General features: G+C 59.5%; 6 protein-coding genes across 6 annotated transcripts; 4 read left to right on the top strand and 2 right to left on the bottom strand.

Annotated features, from left to right (window-relative positions):
* Positions 1-1,010: 1,010 nt before the first annotated feature.
* Positions 1,011-2,597, top strand: BXZ73DRAFT_44389 (Aldo/keto reductase; the record flags this gene model as incomplete). Its single annotated transcript, XM_048019330.1, has 10 exons — positions 1,011-1,135; positions 1,192-1,228; positions 1,283-1,372; positions 1,427-1,519; positions 1,575-1,641; positions 1,700-1,813; positions 1,870-1,884; positions 1,946-2,192; positions 2,254-2,384; positions 2,443-2,597. Coding segments are annotated over 10 exons (1,074 nt in total), but the record flags the coding sequence as incomplete, so codon positions are not given.
* Positions 2,598-2,723: 126 nt separating this feature from the next.
* Positions 2,724-4,053, bottom strand: BXZ73DRAFT_99906 (uncharacterized protein; the record flags this gene model as incomplete). The annotated part of the gene is made up of 3 exons (XM_048028161.1): positions 2,724-3,071; positions 3,131-3,993; positions 4,044-4,053. 3 exons carry the CDS (start codon positions 4,051-4,053, stop codon positions 2,724-2,726), a joined length of 1,221 nt encoding a protein of 406 aa, XP_047879481.1.
* Positions 4,054-5,812: 1,759 nt separating this feature from the next.
* On the top strand, positions 5,813-6,717 carry BXZ73DRAFT_99905 (thioredoxin-like protein; the record flags this gene model as incomplete). The annotated part of the gene is made up of 4 exons (XM_048028160.1): positions 5,813-5,854; positions 5,911-6,036; positions 6,095-6,580; positions 6,646-6,717. 4 exons carry the CDS (start codon positions 5,813-5,815, stop codon positions 6,715-6,717), a joined length of 726 nt encoding a protein of 241 aa, XP_047879480.1.
* Positions 6,718-7,624: 907 nt separating this feature from the next.
* BXZ73DRAFT_44596 (protease) lies at positions 7,625-9,056 on the top strand (the record flags this gene model as incomplete). The annotated part of the gene is made up of 4 exons (XM_048019366.1): positions 7,625-7,794; positions 7,853-8,061; positions 8,113-8,286; positions 8,347-9,056. The coding sequence occupies 4 exons, from the start codon at positions 7,625-7,627 to the stop codon at positions 9,054-9,056; spliced, it is 1,263 nt and encodes a 420-aa protein (XP_047879479.1).
* A 632-nt stretch (positions 9,057-9,688) lies between these two features.
* BXZ73DRAFT_99903 (uncharacterized protein) lies at positions 9,689-11,119 on the top strand (the record flags this gene model as incomplete). Its single annotated transcript, XM_048028159.1, has 5 exons — positions 9,689-10,273; positions 10,334-10,501; positions 10,766-10,785; positions 10,839-10,982; positions 11,038-11,119. The coding sequence occupies 5 exons, from the start codon at positions 9,689-9,691 to the stop codon at positions 11,117-11,119; spliced, it is 999 nt and encodes a 332-aa protein (XP_047879478.1).
* Positions 11,120-11,721: 602 nt separating this feature from the next.
* BXZ73DRAFT_99902 (uncharacterized protein) lies at positions 11,722-16,539 on the bottom strand (the record flags this gene model as incomplete). The annotated part of the gene is made up of 6 exons (XM_048028158.1): positions 11,722-12,078; positions 12,137-12,942; positions 12,993-13,104; positions 13,166-13,250; positions 15,199-15,518; positions 15,583-16,539. The coding sequence occupies 6 exons, from the start codon at positions 16,537-16,539 to the stop codon at positions 11,722-11,724; spliced, it is 2,637 nt and encodes an 878-aa protein (XP_047879477.1).
* Positions 16,540-16,703: the final 164 nt, after the last annotated feature.

Genomic DNA, 16,703 nt, shown 5'->3' with positions numbered 1-16,703 from the left:
CCTGTTCTACCGGCCAGCTGTCTGTGTGTTTCATCCTCTCGTGAGTCGTGACATCAGCTTGGTTTCCCTTTGTCTTTTCCCCTCCTTTACGTCGTCTGTGTATCTCGTGCTTTAACAACTGTGGCGATGCTTCTACGTCCCTCAAGCGGGACGATGCAAATTAGGCACCGCGATCCACAAACACTTCCGCTACCTCGTGCGTCCTCTCCGGAGCTGCACACCGACGGCGTCATGCTGATGGTGTCATACCTGTCAGAACAATGAAGACCTGCCATACAACCCCGCGCCTCTTCTGCCAGCGCGCCACCAGGAGCGGTTACTCGGGACCAGTCGCTGAGCGATCAGCACACCCACCCATATCTCCGTTCCACTTCCAGCGTCGATCAACGACACCGGACCTCCTCCTGCATCGCGTCCCGCGCAGCTTTCGTACATTGGGCCTTGAGCGCCGAGTCATCAGGCAGCTTGTGGGCGATCTTTGCGCTCAGTCCGGGTGACGGAGGTCGGACCCCGCAAATCATGGGCACGCAGTCTTGGACGAGGGCGACAACACGGAGATCCCGATCGGCGTACGGTCGTGGAGGCCTCCTCCTCCTCACGCTGGTTCAGGATTTAGACGTACATCAACGACGACCGCTCCGCCCAGACATGCATGCCACGCTGCTACGGCGCAAAGGTGGTACATGTGTGTAGTGGTAATGCGTTCATGCTGACTGACTCCGTGGATATTCCGGCCGGGGTGTGGGCACTGGAATCAATCCAATTTGACCCCGGGATTTCGACGCGCATCCGAACGCGGCTGCAGGGCAAAAGTGCAGGTGAGTCATGTTAGAGGTTTATATGCTGGGCATGCTTCGAGCACATGTATAGCCAACATCCTTCCGGTACTCGACCCTCATAACCGTCTTCACCCCTACCCCCAACCGTTTGACTATGCCCTCAAAAATGCAGTATGGTACGTTCTACATTGTGCATCGATACGCTCGGCCTGATACAATGCGTCTCTTGCAGTCCGTCTCGGCAACTCCGGCCTCAAGATCTCCAGGATCATTCTTGGATGCATGTCCTACGGTTCTCAGGACTGGCAAGGTTGGGTTCTTCCAGAAGAAGAAGCAATTAAGCACATCAAATTTGCGTACGTATGCTTTCCAAGTCGCTCTACAACCACGACCTAATAGTATCATCGTGCAGGTACGAGCACGGAATCACGACGTTCGACACCGCAGACGTGAGTCGTGTTTATTGCCATGTTTCTTGCTCATGTTATCGAGAAAATCTGTAGATGTACTCCAACGGTCTATCGGAAATTATTCTCGGCAAAGCTATTAAACAGCTTGACCTCCCGCGCGGCGAGATCGTCATCATGACCAAGGTAACGTCGCTTCTACTTCGTTTTTTGTTACATGAATCTACCCCTCAATTGCAGCTCTGTGCTCCCATTTACAAAGACCAGACCATCAATCAGATGCTACCCTCTGAGGAGTTCGGCGTGATCAACCAGAGGGGACTCAACCGCAAGGTCTGTGCACTCTCAATTATTGGACGAGGCGCTTTGTTCTCATGCCAGTCTACAGCATATCTTCGACGGTGTGAAGGCTGCACTGGAGCGTCTCCAGACAGACCATATCGATCTTCTTCAATGTACGTTGTCCCAGATGTCGATTAGAACGCTCACTGCCTCACTATGCATCTTTGTCAGGCCACCGTTTCGACCGTAGCACTCCCATAGAGGAGACGATGCAGGCTCTTCATGACGTCGTCAAGGCCGGCTGGGTGCGCTACATCGGCATGAGCTCCTGCTACGCATACGAATGTACGTCCCGCACGCCCCACCAACCTCTCCAGACTCTAACATCCTCGAATACTCAGTCCACGCGATGCAGAGTGCGTTATGTTTACCTTTTCAAACCCGGGCTCTGCGACGGTGCTGATGCGTTCCCCACAGACTACGCGATCACGAACAAGCTCACGCCGTTCATCTCGATGCAGAACCACTACAGCCTGCTGTACCGCGAGGAGGAGCGCGAGATGATGCCGACGCTCAAGATGTTCGGCGTCGGCGCGGTCCCGTGGTCGCCGCTCGCGCGCGGCCTGCTCGCCCGCCCGTTCGACGAGAAGACGGCGCGGGCGACCGAGGACGCGTTCATGGGGCTCGTCGACGGCATCAGCTTCGGCGCCGAGATCGTCGGGCGGTGCGTCCACATTCCTCCCACGCCGCTGCCTCGAGCTGACGGGCTTCCGGTCGACGCGCAGGGTCGAGGCGCTCGCGAAGAAGAAGGGCATCAGCATGGCGCACGTCGCGATGGCGTGGATCATGTCCCGCCCGGGCGTCGCGGCGCCGATCGTGGGCACGACGAAGCTGTCGAACCTTGAGGACATTCTGGGTGCGATTTGTGTGCTCGCTCTGGTTGAGGGGAACGAGGCACTGACACCCCGTCGTAGGCTCGCTCGATGTGGAGCTTACGGAGGAGGAGACGAAGTACCTTGAGGAGCCTTACCGGCCGCTTCCGGTCTTGGGGCACCGAACAAATGTCGTGGCAGACGCTTTTCTCGTGTCGTTGTGTTCATTGAATCGCAATTCAGACAAGACCAGATAATTAGATTCATTGATGGATACACCCATTGTCCGTTCAGCGTTATCTATACACGCATCCTGCACACCACACACACATCTATCGACCACGCTACGTCCACTGTTATTTGACAGAGTAGCATCGCCGTCCTCAAACCGTCCTCCAATGATCCCTCCGCAAGTACGTAAGGCTCTCCTTCACCAGCCGTCGCCCGCGCTTGCCCAACGTGGCCTTCTCCGTCAGCACCTCGTGTCCGTACAAGATGCACCCGACGTGCGGCGCCGCGCTCCGCAACACCGAGAGCGCGCGCTGCTCGCACCTCTGGCGGAACCGGAGGAGATCACCAGAGTCGAGCGGCGCACCCGAGACGTTGGAGAGGCACCAGGCGAGCGTGAGGGGCTCGCCCGCCGTGCGCGCCGGGAACGAAGCGTGGGTGCGGTCCGTGGGCCCCTCGTGTTGGATTTCGGGTGGCCAGGCGCGTGCGCGCGTGAACAAGCCCTGCGGTCGCGGTGTGTCGGTCAGCGCGCACGCAAAGACGAAGGCGAGGAAGGACGCACCTTGAAGAACTCCAGCTCAAGGTACCGGAGGCGGGGCGCGCGGAGGAGGACGAGGGAGGATGGGAACGCCTCTCCGCTCAGGAACCCGGCCAGGGTTGGCTCCGTCATGCGGAGGCTGACGAGCTGCTGTCCGAGCGTGTTGAGGACATCCTCGAAGGTGCCGTCCGCTGCCCTCGTGAGGTGGAGGTGGGTTAGGGCCTCGCATATCAGGCGTGAAGGGCCGGTGTCGGGTGGCGACGTTCGGGTGCTTGGAGTTAATCTGGCTAGCATGGGGAATTGGCATGTCAAGAAGCGGAGCGATGGCAGGGTGATGGTTAAGGAGCCGGGCCCGAGGCTGTCGTGCGGTACCTGCAGCTCTTCGATATGGGGATTAAGCTGGAGAAACGCGTAGAAATGGATGAAATCGAAGATGGGTGCGTTGAGGCATCTCAACCGAGGGAGGTGCCGCGTGTAAAGTAGCTCCAGCGGTGCAGAGAATTCGTGGGAGAAGTGCAGTGTCATTCGTTCTGGAAATCGAACGAAGAGTCGCAGTGTGAGTAGTTCAGGAAGCTGGTCAACAACGTCGAGTATGAGCCCCATCTGCGCTGGGATCGGAAGTGCGTATCCGAGACCTCTGGGAAGCAAGACGCGAGTCTCGCGGATCCTCTGCGCGAACCTGGGATCCCTACGGATCCGCGTCGCAAGCTGGTCAGCGTCCTCTTCCGTGCGGATCACCGCGATCCAGTCGGCGACAAGGTCCTTGGTCGCCTCTCGAAAGTTGCTGCACGTTTTTGACAAGCAAATGAGGTCTTCCCGACTCTCGACTTCGGAGATGACCTTTAACCAGAGTTCAACGGGGAGAGTCCGACGGGTGTCTTTGTGCGCTGCGGCGGTTCTCGTCAAAATGATTGATAAGATATCCATAGCCACGCACGTTGTCTCATCTTTGCCGACGGTAACCAGATCCTAGAGACTATCCTGCGCCATTTGGAGGGCGAACTGATGCTTGAGTTGCGTGGTGCTGCCACATTATCCATACGATCCTGAAGAAGTAGCGGTTCTGGGCGAGTGGAAGATTAGGGAGAAAGCTCTTGAGACTCGAGAGGCAATACACACTGGTAGAGGGCTGTGTGGTCACCCCGCCGAAATCCGTTCCAGTTCTACGCACAAGAGCGCAGAATTTGAACTTGGCTGAGACGAAGGGGATACCGCGATGATAACGGACAGTGGTAGGCGGTGGGGCTGGTGGAATTGTCAAGGTGCACCCTGCCACGTCGCAACTGTCACAGCCGTTCCGCACTGCGCAGTGTCACGCATCATGAAGTATACATCCAGGCCTCAGCGACTAGTGCATGTCATGCTCGCCCGCAGAGCCATCCAGCGCTCAGCGACCATGAGCCTCCGACAGGAGACTCCCCTTGCCAGCCATACCCACTTGCTCGGCCTCGACTGAACGGCGCGCCAAACCAGTCAGCTGAGCCCTCCTCGGCGCATGTAGTCTCCTCCACGTCTCCAATGTGTAGATCGTGACCTACTCGCAACATCACCACACCGGGGTGAAAAGTATCTGCGCGGCAGGTGTGGTGCTTTCCAAACAGAAAGGTTCAGAGACAAACGCATCGTGAGATTGGCGGAGGACTCACGTCAGCCTTTCCGTCGGCGGGCATTCTTATGCGCGCAGGTACGATCTTCTTGTGGCAATTGTCTTACGCAGAACCGAGCAAGCTTGACGGAAACCGCAAGAAATCCAAGGAGGAGAGCAGTTCATTAATGCCGTCGTACGGTTGTCCGACGCGGACGAGGCGTGCACGGACTACGGTCGAACCAGTGGGCGCTAGTATCATGGGCTCCGAAAACGTCGCTGGGCGCGAGTAGTCACAGGCACGTGCGAGAGAGTGACGTGTCACGATGGCCGTGCTCACAAACGCGTCCTCGACCTCTCTCCTCTCACAACGTATGCACCCGCCTCCGTTTCCACTACGATAACACGAAGCCATGTTTTTACTTGACTATGGCTGAAAAACGAAGACCATCTGGCTCATGAAGTTCACCACGCTCCACGCCGACGTCGACTCTGACGTTCGTTGGAAATACAGGCCGCGTCAGCCTCCGGTAGGCCCAAATCCACCCTGTCAGCCTCACGCCCGTACTCGCCCTCCCCGTGAATTGCGACACGCTGGAGAACGTGGCAACGCTCGAAAAACGCTCTTGAGGCGACCCTCGCATCGCCGCCTCGTCGTGCGCCCGACGACGGGCTCCGGCGGGCACGATGCACATCTCCCCCGGCGCCATTGCCGCTCGCGGTGAATAATCATGGCCATGCTCGGACGTTTTGCGCATATACTACGTCACCCGCCGCCATTGCGCCGTCTCTAATCTTCTGCAGAGTTTGGCGTGTGAGTCAACTCCGTTATTTTGTCACTGACCAATACTTGGACCAGTCCGCATTTGCCGGTGATTGCTTCCGTTGACCTACACTCAAGTGCTGACGAGAACAGACTCCGAGATAATCGGCTTTGGTGCTTCCTTCTTGACTGCCTATCCACATGAGCACGTCATTGGCCGGCACCGGAGACAGGTCAATTCCCAATTCGACGACGGATGCGCAGGTGACGCTTTGAAATCCATGCAGCCCCATATTTATATATAAGTCCCACCTCAGGACTGCTTTGTTCACCACCCACCCATCGCCGTTTCGTATCAATGTCCTCGACTTCGGAAAACATCACTTTGTACTCCACCGTCGTACGTGTTCTCCATCGGCCTCTGTCATTATATCGCTCACGGGCTCTTCCTCTCAGAACTCTCCCTTCTCTCAGCGTGTTAGTGTCGCTCTTGACGAAGCGGGCGTGGCGTACGACTTGATCGACATCGATCTCTCCAACAAGCCCGAGTGGTACCAGCAGAAAGTGTACACCAAGGGCCTTGTACGTCTCCTCTCCCACGACGCTATGTTGCTTCGCGGCCTCTGACGGTCCCGACCAGGTTCCCTACCTCGTCTACGGCGGCCCCAAGCTGCACCCTGGCGAGACCCCCTCGTCCGACGCGATCCAGATCCCCGAATCGTCCGTCATCCTCGAGTTCCTCGCCGACAGCTTCCCCGCCGCCGGCCTCCTCCCCGCGTCCCCCGCGGGGCGCGCGCGCGCGCGCCTCGCCGTCCGCGCGGTCGACGACGCCTTCAAGCACGTGTACCCCGTCCTCGGCGGCGGCCCCGTCGAGCCGCTCCTCGCCGCGCTCGAAGACATCCAGGCGCTCCTCCCCGCGCGCGACGGCAGCTTTCTCGCAGGGGAGGGCGAGGGCTGGGGCATCGCGGACATCTCCGTCGTCCCGCTGCTGCTGTCGCTGCGGATCGTCGCCGGCGTTCTCCCGGGCGGACTCGCCGCGGCGCTGCAGGGCGAGCGGCTCGCGCGGCTGTGGCGGTATGTGGACGAGGGCGCGACGCGGCCGAGCGTGGCGAAGAACGTCGATGCGGTGAGTAGGATGTGCGAGATGGGTGGCGGGGGAGGAAGTAGCTGATGCGCGTGCCGTGCTTGCAGGAGATCATAAAGTCTAGGTTCTTGGCGATGGTGGCGAAGCGGAAGGCTGCGGAAGACGCGAAGAAGGATTAACGGCCCGGTCGGGCACGACGCGGTTCGGTCGCCGCGTTAGGTTTCATGATCCATGCATATGTAGAAATACGTGGGTATAACTGAAGGCGCTACATGTACTCAACGTGCTCCGATCTCAACCCCTTGCAAGAGTTTGCAACCCGTTAAGTTCATCGCACATGTGCAATTGTCGGAGGCCAGGGAAGTTACCGAGCGACCTGTGGGCCACGGAAGAGCCACACAGAGAGCGGAGAGCACTCTCCTTCAAAAGGTCCGTCGGCTTTCTGAAGCCCGAAGCCTAAGGCGGCACGAAATGGAGGACGATCCTGCCAGCGAAGATAAGATCTGCACACGTGAGAAGTGACACGTGTCTGCGGCTTCTGCCGAGGGGCTGAGCGCTATTTTTCGGACAACGTCCAACAGTGACGAGGAACGCTCCGACTGGGATACTCTCCACCAGTAGTTATGCAGGGCGTCCCATGTCCTCTAAAAAGGGTTATTTCAAGGCTGGTAGGTATCTTTCACACCAATTAGCGCCTTTCTTGCACCCCTAGGACTAACTGCGTCGCGACAGTTGACTCTGATGCCTCGTTCATCTTACCTTGCATGCGGAATATCTGCTGCGGCGCGCCCGCTGACGACTCTTCATACCAATGACGAATATCCGAGGGGAACGGGACTCGGGACTCGGGACGGGACTTTCCGCCCCTTTCGCCCTTCGCGCGTCGACCAGGCCAAGCTCCAATCCCCGCGCACCCGCATCCGCCGCAGCACTCTTCCACCTCCGGATGTCCTCCTCTCACAACATCCGACGCTGCTGCGCACCAGTAATCCCTCTCTCGAGATCGCATAAATACCCCCGCGTCGTCGCCGGTGAATATCAACATCCATCTTACATCCTCTCTACCTTTCACCCGGATTCACCACGATGCTCGCAGTCTCTTCCGTCGTTCTCTCTCTTGCGCTGAGCGCATTCGCTGCACCTGCTCCAACTGCCCACGTTCGCCGCATCTCCACCCGCAACGTGAAGTTCCTCAAAACCGAAGACGGCTTCTTCGATCACCAAAAGGCCATCCGCCAGGTTGCATACGACCACAAGTGAGTGCATAGGCGGGGATCTCATGGGAATACACCTCTGATCTCGCGCCGTTTGCAGCAAATACCGGAGCAACCTGATCAACCTGCACGACAACGTCGGCGCAGACGCGTTCAAGGACGGTGCTCGGATCCTCCCGCCCGTCGAGCACTTCGTCTCGCCTTCTGCACAAAAAGGCACCGAACCGTTGACCAACGAGCAAAACGGGCTCTGGGCAGGGTTTGTGGGCGTCGGCACCCCGCAGCAGAACTTCAACGTCGACTTTGACAGTGAGTTGCGTCACGCACGCCGCTCATCGCCGCCTGCTCACTCTCCGCCAGCTGGGTCCGCGGATCTATGGATCCCATCCGCCAACTGCACCGCAGCCAACTGCGCCCAGAAGGCGAAATACCATCCCGAAAGATCTTCCACCAGCCAGCGTCACGACGACCAGTTCGGCCGTATTCGCTACCAAGACGGATCCGCCGTCTCTGGCCCTACGTTCACCGACACAGGTGCGCGCTCTCGCTTCATGGACACTAAGAGAAGATTGCTAACGTAGTGCGGGCACACAGTGACTGTCGCGGGCATCTCAGTGAAGAACCAAGGCTTCGCAGCCGCCGAGTCCATCTCCGACGAGCTCGCCCAACGTCCCATCGACGGCGTCCTCGGCCTCGCCTACCCAGCCCTCGCAAAGATGGGACAGACGCCGTTTATCAACACCGGCCGCGCCCAAGGCTCGATCGCGGACGCCGAGTTCGGCCTCCGGATCACCGACACCACCTCCGAGCTCGAGATCGGCTTCCAGAGCGGGGAGCGATGCGCCGACGCCCCCGACGTCCACCCCGTCACGGGCGAGTCCGGGTACTGGCAGATCTCCAACGGCAGGGTCGGACGGGGCCTGCACGTGTACGCGCACGGCTTCTCCGCGGTTATCGACTCGGGCACGACGTTCGTCTACGGTCCGCCCGCGGCCGTCGCCAAGTTCTACAAGTCGATCGAGGGCGCGGAGCTGTGGGACGAGCGCAACGGGCTGTACTCGTTCCCGTGCGACGAGGCACCGTCAGACGCGCACTTCCAGTTCGACCAGGGGTGGAGGACGATGAGCGCCGAGAGCTTCAGCTTTGGGCAGATCGACGAGACGACGTGCATCGGGGCGATCGCGGGGCGGGACATGGGGCTTGGGGAGGACACGTGGGTGCTCGGGGACAGCTTCCTGAAGAACGTGTACACCGCGTTCTCGTTCGAGACCAACGAGGTTTCGTTCTGTCGTCCCCGTGATTAGAATCGTCCCGCGTGTTTTGTCGCAGCGCTGGACGCTGACATGTATGAAAGTACTGTACAACCAACCAATCTAATCAGCATAAGCCAAACCTACCCCCGCGGTGCGGACTCTAGCGTGCCAGTACTTGGACTCCGGGCCTCCGAAAACTTCGCAAGGCGCGTACCGTCACAGGCACGTGCGAGTGAATGTGTCACGACTCCATGTGCCCTGAGCCGCCCTTAAGCTTGCTCTCAAACGCGTCCTCCCTTTCTCCCACAACGTTCGAATCTGCCTCCGTTTCCACTACGACGACCCAAAGCCCATGCCTCGCCTCGAAAATGGCTGAAGAACGACGACCAGGTGGCTGATGAAGTGTACTACGCCCAACACCGACTCTAGCAGGCCCAATCTCCACCTACTCCGGATCCAGTCCGACGTGATGCCGACTTTTCCTTCCCGTATGGGTTGTAGGGGATCTGGACCGCGACGTCAGCCTTCGGGAGGCCCAGATCCACAGGCGCGAAAACGTCAGCCCCGTCAGCCCCGTCAGCTACGCCAGCCCTGTCAGCTCCGCCAGCCCCCTCGCCCACGCATATAGTCCGAGCCAGCTTCATCCGTGGACCCTCAGCAACACAGCACGGACCTACTCAACAATGCACGCGCATATCATCGTCTCTCGGCTTCCCTCGTCCCGTCTCGACTTCTTCCCCGTCCCCCGTACCTGCCCAAGCCCGAGCTTCTCGTCCATCCTCCTCACCCTCACCCTCTTCCTCTTCCTTCAACGCCTCGGCCACCACCGCGGCCTCAAGTCCACCGTCAAGGTTGTCTTCGCCGTTCTCTCCCCCGCCATACTTCTCGTCGCCTCTCTCGCCGTCCTCGTGTTCGAGCTCCAGCCCTACCTCCCCCACCTCTCCGGCGCATCGTTCTTCGTCTACCTCTGGATCCAGCTGCGCTGCGTGAGTTGCACGGCGCGACGCATCGAAGCGGGCCTTGCGTCTGTCGCTGCGACATCGGAGCGTACGGCAGTTGGGGTGAACGACCTCCATTTCGTGCTGTCCGCGCTTCGCGCCGGGTCCTCACGGCTCAACGCGAGGCGGACCAAGGCGGAAACGGCGCGGAGGGAGAAGGACGCGAGGCTGCTAGCGGCAGCGGCGGCGAAGCTGGTCGAGAAACGCGCGGAGGCGGCGAGGATGAGGGAGGCGCGGCGGGCTGCGGAGGCTGAGCGGGCCCGTGCGGAGGTATGTCTCCGTCGTCTTCGACGGCCGTTCGGCGTTGAGCCGTGGCTGATCCCGCGACAGGCGGAGGCGGAGTCGCACGCGCAGTCGTGTGCGGCGACGAGAGAGCTGCTGGAGAGGACTATCCGCGCGGGTGATGAGCAGGCGGAGTACATCCGCAAGCTGCGGGAGGGGATTGCGAGGTACAAAGAGGAGGCGAGGACGCTGCGCGCAAAGCGCGACGGGGGTCTGGTGAGTTGTGATGTTCATGAATCGGTCTTCGTGCGGCTTAGAGCGCGGTCTAGGGGACATTGGAGCGGATGCAGGCGGTTTTGGAGAATCGAAAAGCATCGTCGGTACGCCTTCGCTCCGCCCGGAGTGCGCTTCGGTCCAAGAGTGAGGGTCTAGGTTGAGGGGACGGCTCAAGGTGAGTGATTCCCCGTTGCTTTGTCTCTCGATACCTAACTGTCGCTTAGATCGGTCCACTGGTTTGATTTGCCATACGCTTACGAACAGCATGGATATGGTGACTTTGGGTATGTCTTTTTCTTCTTGTCCGTTGCGCACGTTCTCACCCGTCGATCGTCAGGGAATTCTGCGTCTATGGCTCGCGCGGAGACCCGCCTTCCCATCGCATATTGCTTGGAAGGCTGTCTTTGTGCGTTCCCCTGGACACTTCTGCGTGGTCTCCCAGGGTTGGCACTACGTCATCGACGTTGAACACACGGTGCTTGTACGTGCCCCACTTATGTGCTCTCCCGTGACGACGCTGACCGCACTTCTAGCAGTGGCGTCTCGCTGAACCCGGAAAGAGGTCGCTACGCATATATTTTGCGCGCAATCTCCACTTCGGACGTTCATCACGCATGAGCGATCATTATCTCTGCTCTGTTACACTGAATCGCGGTGTCCGTGCTGTATCCTCTCTTGACATAACTTCAGTTCTCCTTTTCTTTCCCCTACCTCTTCATCATCTGTCTATTTCATTAATTAACAATCGTTCATAATGGGCATACGCATTTGTCAGCATGCCGCCTCTCCACGGTGTGAGCAATACTTCTGCCTACCGAACACGCCGCTGGCGCGACGATGCAAGACAGGGCCCACCGTCTATGAGCGCAGGGGCAGGGGTCCTCGGGGCGGTCGACATGCACCACGTCTTTGACCACAAGCGCGACGCACAAGGCTTCGAGTGCAAGTACTATACACCAAACTCCGACTCGGCCGCGAGTGATGCTTGGATCTCGTCTTCTTCAATATGCTATTCGGTCATACTAATGGTGTCGTGGTAGAACAACGAAGACTCGCGTCTCCTTCGCGGCGGCTCGTTGACGACGGCATCCTCGTGGTCGCCAAGCTGAGGTCGGATACGACTTCGTCGTCGCTCACCTCGATCTTCCTCATTCTCACATTCGGCCTTATCTCTACGCGTGTCCTGCTGTAGTCCGGCATGGCGAGATCGCCGCCCGTCCTCAAACCGTCCTCCAACGGTCCCTCCGCACGTCCGTAAGCCGCTCCTTCACCAACCCCCACCCGCGCCTGTTCAACGTCGCCTTCTCCGTCAGCGCCGTGTCCCCGTACAGGACGCAGTCGACGTGCGGCGCCTCGCCCCGCAACGCCGAGAGCGCACGCTCCTCGCACCTCCGGCGGAACCGGCGGAGGTCGAGCGCCGTGCCCAAGGCCTGGTCGGCGAGATACCAGGCGAGCGTCAGGGGCTCGCCTGCCTGGCGCGCCGGGAGCGTCGCGTCCCCACGGGTGGCCCTCAGCAGGAATTCGGGGGGGCAGCTGAGTTCCCAGAGCGATGATTGTTGGTGCTCGAGCACGGTGCGCTGGGACCGTGGTACGTCGGTCGGCGGGCAAGCATGTGGACGGCCCGGAGGCACGCACCTTGTAAAACTCGTGCTCGAGGTACCGGAGGCGGGGCGCGTGGACGAGAATGAGGGAGAGCGGGAACACCTCTTCGCTCAGGAACTCGGCCAGGGTCGGCTCCACCACGCGGAGGCTGACGAGCTGCGGTCCGAGCACGTTGAGGACGTCGTAGAAGGTGCAGTGCCATGGCCTCCTGAGGTGGAGGTGGGTTAGGGCCCTACAGCTGTGCCAAGGGGTGGGAGTCCAGTGGTCGACTCGGATGCCTGCAGCTAATTCAGATAGCACGGAGACTTGGCAGGTCAAGATGCGGAGCGACGGTAGGGTCATGGTTGAGGAATGTGACCAGCGGATATCCTGTACCTGCAGCTCTTCGATATGAGGATCCAGCTGGGAGGGCGTGTAGAAAGGGGCAAAATCGAACATCGGTAGGCCGAGGCACCCCAGCCGAGAGAGGTTTTGCGTGGAAAGTGGATTCGACGGCCGTGCAGTCGAGTCGAAGAAGAGTCGCAGTGTGACCCGTTCAGGAAGCTGGACAACGATGTCGACCATCCCCCGGCCCGGAAGGGTGTCTTGTGCACGGGGCATAACGCGCACCTCGCGGATGGTATGCGCCAACCTGGGATTATCACAGATCCTCGTCGCGAGCTCGTCAGCGTCCTCTCCTGTGCGGATCACTGCGACCCAATCGGCAATGACGTCTTTGGTCGCATCTCGAAAGGAGCTGCACGTTCTTGACAAGCAAATGAGGTCTTCCCGGTTCTCGATTTCAGATATGACATTCAACCAGAGCTCAACGGGGAGAGTCCGACGGGGGTCTTTGAACGCTGCAGCGGTTCTCGTCAAAACGATTCATGAGACGCGCGTAGCCACGCACGTCGTCTAGTCGGCCAGATCACGGAGACTATCCTGTGCCATTTGGACGGTAAACTAACGCTTGAATTGCGTGGTGCCGCAGCATCATCATCCATCTCAAAAAAGTAGCGGTTCTGGGCGAGCGGAAGAGGAAAAGCTCTTGAGAGGCATTACACACTGGGAATACGTGCTCACCTTGCCGAAGTCCGTTCCAGTTTTACCCGTAAGGGGGCAGAATTTGAATTTGGCTAAGACGGAGGGGTTACCGCGGTGATAGCTGCTGGTGGGAATGTCAAGGTGACCATGCACGCCATGGCGTCGCAGCTGTCACGGCCGTTCCGCAGTGTTACGGGTGTGCACTTGGCGACGGGTGCGTGTCACGCCCGCCCGCAGATCAGCCATTGGCCAGTACTGACCCTGTGTGTGTGCGACTGGCAAAGGCATCGCCCCTTGCTCGATCTCGACCGACCGGCGCGCCCAACCAATCAGCCAGCCCCGGAGCATGTAGTCTCCTCCACGACGCCTCCAACGTGTAGACCATCACCTACTCACAGAATTACCACGATGAGGTGAAATGTATATTGGCATGCGGCAAGCGCGCGCGGGTGCTTGAGAAACGAACGCATTGTGAAATCGGCGGATGATTCACGTCAGCCTCTACATCGGCGGACGCTCTTATGCGTACAGCAACGTCCGTGAACCAACGGTCTCCACACGACTTCCAATAACGAGGCCGTGCGCCGAGGCGCATAGAACTGCACCCAGCGAGGTTCGCGGTGTACGCCTCGAGCATCCTCCACGGCATTTAGAGCTGCGGGCGTAGTGAAGTCGCGGGTAAACGAGTACTTACCGCGTGTTCGTCCAAGTGTGCGTCGTCGTCCTGCAGGACCGCGCGTCAGAACGCGCGAGATTTACGGTGACCTGAGGCGCCGATGTGCTCACGGAGGCATACATCGGGCGCAGTATGGAGGGGGCTGTTGCCGACCGCAGAGCACGATCTTCCGGAGCTGAATATTGAATACTCAGGGGTCGAGGGTGCCGGACATTGAGTGCTTGGCATTCTCTTGAAATGAAAGGCTGTGAGCCCAGACAGAAAGCCGGAGTGGCCAGTGGCGTTTCTGCTCGATCGTGAGGGTGGTGAGGACAGCGCGTAGACCGTGCGTGAGCGCCCGTCGCCAACGGTCGAATGACGCGCAGAAAGCGGGAATTCGAAGAGTGCCAGCCGGCGCTAGCGCCTTCAAAAAACGCGAGTCGTCACAGCCACGTGCGAGAGAACGTGTCACGATGGGTGCTTTCAAACCTTTAACTGACCTGTCTCCCCCTTGTGGCTTACGAAGTGCACCATGCTCCATACCTACTCTGATGGGGAGTGTGCTGTCGCTCGAGCTGCAGGCTCAATCTGGGGCGATGTCTGAGACAACGAGAAACGGCGGACGGCCAGGCGAGGAGCCGGGTGGACGGCAGAGGACTGACGTGCAGAAGACGGCGGAGGCGGTGGAAGTACTGACGGCGGACTGGGTGAGTAGCACGCAGACTGAGTGGGGGCGTGAAAATTGCAGACAGAGCGCAAAGACTGCTAGCATAAATACGTGTGCGCGCTAGTCGTAGCGACAGAGTCCGAGCGGGTAGAGGACGGGCATGTCTGTGAGAAAATGAGGTAGAATGATCAAAACAAACACGGCGAGAGACGAGGGACGGTGGAGTAGAGGCCGCATGATGCTCACGAGCTATGGTCGGAGGTGATTGGTAGCGCGGAGCAGGTACCGAGGGAGCCGGGGTATCGTAGAACCGAGACCGAAGGGGCGGGGACGGAGCGGAGCGGGAGATGCGGGGTGTCGGGAGGTACGGAATGTCCTACAGTGGAATGTGGGGAGGGGAGGGAGAGGAGTCAGGATGTACGGGGGAAAGGTGGGATGTCCGAATGAAGGGCCGGCTTGTCTGTCTGTCGGGCTCGCGCGCGCGCGCAGGAGCGCAGTGGCGGCGATGACGGCCTGGCATGGGGTGCGCGCGTCGACGCGCGCTGCGTGGGGGATAGTCGGTGGTGGGGCGGTGGAGGCCGGGTGGTCTGGTACGAGGCGCGCCAAGCGCACGCGTGGCCGCGCGCATGCGCATGAACGCTACTGTTGTCCGACATGGCGAGAATGCAGAGCACCGTCGCTGCCGGTCCTCAGACGGTCCTCCAATGGTCACTCCGCACCTCTGTAAGCCGTTCCTTCACCAACCCCCACCTGAACTTGTTCAAAGTCGCCTTCTCCGTCAGCGCCGTGTCTCCGTACAGGACGCAATCGACGCGCGGCGCCCCGCTCCGCAACGCCGAGAGCGCGCGCTGCTCGCACCTCCGGCGGAATCGGCGGTGGTCGCCGGCGTCGAGCGCCATATTCAAGCGTTCGTCGAACGCCGCGCCCAAAGCGTTGTCGGCGAGGTGCCAGGCGAGCGTCAGGGTCTCGCCCGCCTGGCGCGCCGGGAACATCGCGTCGTCGCGGGTGACCCCGATCAGCAGGTTGGGTGGGTAGCTGAGATGCCAGGGCGAGTAGTTTCGGATGGGCCGCTATCGTGGTGTGTCGGTCGGCGGGTAGGCACGGACGGGGGAGTGTGGACGGGGAGGGACGGACCTTGAAGAACTCTTGCTCCAGGTACCGGAGGCGGGGCGCGCGGAGGACAATGAGGGAGAGCGGGAACACCTCTCTGCTTAAGAACTCGGTCAGGTTCCGCTCCGTCACGCGGAGACTGACGAGCTGTGGTCCGAGCACGTTGAGGACGTCCTCCAAGGTGGATATTTTCGTGAGGTGGAGGTGGGTTAGGGCCCCACATTTTACATACGACGGACAGCTGCGCGACCAGATGTTGAGTCGGATTCTTCGAGTCAAGTCGGCTAGCATGTCTTCTGGGCAGGTCAAGACGCGGAGGGATGGTAGGGTCATGGGTGAGCAAAGGGGCCAGTTGCTAGTCAGTACATGCAGCTCTTCAATATGAGGATCGAGCTTGAAGAGCGTGTAGAAAGGGGCAAAATCGAAGATTGGTAGGCCGAGGCATCTCAAAGGGGAGAGGAGTTGCGTTGACAGTGGATCGAACTGCCGTGCAGTATAGTCGAAGGAGAGTCGCAGCGTGACTCGTTCAGGAAGCTGGACAACGATGTCGACCATCCCCCGGCCCGGAAGGGTGTCTTGTGCAAGGGGCATAACGCGCACTTCGCGGATGGTATGCGCCAACCTGGAATTGTCACGGATCCTCGTCGCAAGCTCGTCAGCGTCCTCTTCCGTGCGGATCACCGCGATCCAGTCGGCGACAAGGTCCTTGGTTGCATCTTGAAGGGAGCTGCACGTTTTTGACAAGCAAATGAGGTCTTCCCGACTCGCGACTTCAGAGATGACCTTCAACCAGAGCTCGACGGGGAGAGTCCGACGGGTTTCTTTGTGCGCTGCGGCGGTTCTCTCAACGGGAAGAGTCTGATGGGGACCGTTGTACGCTACAACGGTTCTCGTCAGAATGACTGATAATATGTGAATAACCACGTACGTTGTGTCGTCATTGCCGAGGGTGACCAGATTCTGGAGACTGTCTTGCGCCATTTGGAGGGCGAACTGGTGCTTGAACTGCGTGATGTTGGCACATCATCCATACGATCTCGAAGAAGTAGCTGTTCTGGGCAAGCGGAGAAGTACGGACAAAGTTCACACACTGGTAGAGGGCTGTGTGCTCACCTCGCCGAAATTCGCTCTAATCTTGCAGAAAA

The sequence above is a fragment of the Epithele typhae genome, assembly GCF_022376455.1.
Source record: "Epithele typhae strain CBS 203.58 chromosome Unknown BXZ73scaffold_14, whole genome shotgun sequence".
Classification (NCBI taxonomy): Eukaryota; Fungi; Basidiomycota; class Agaricomycetes; order Polyporales; family Epitheliaceae; genus Epithele; species Epithele typhae.
Note: the sequence above shows the minus strand (reverse complement) of the source record. Positions and strands in the feature narration are given on the sequence as shown.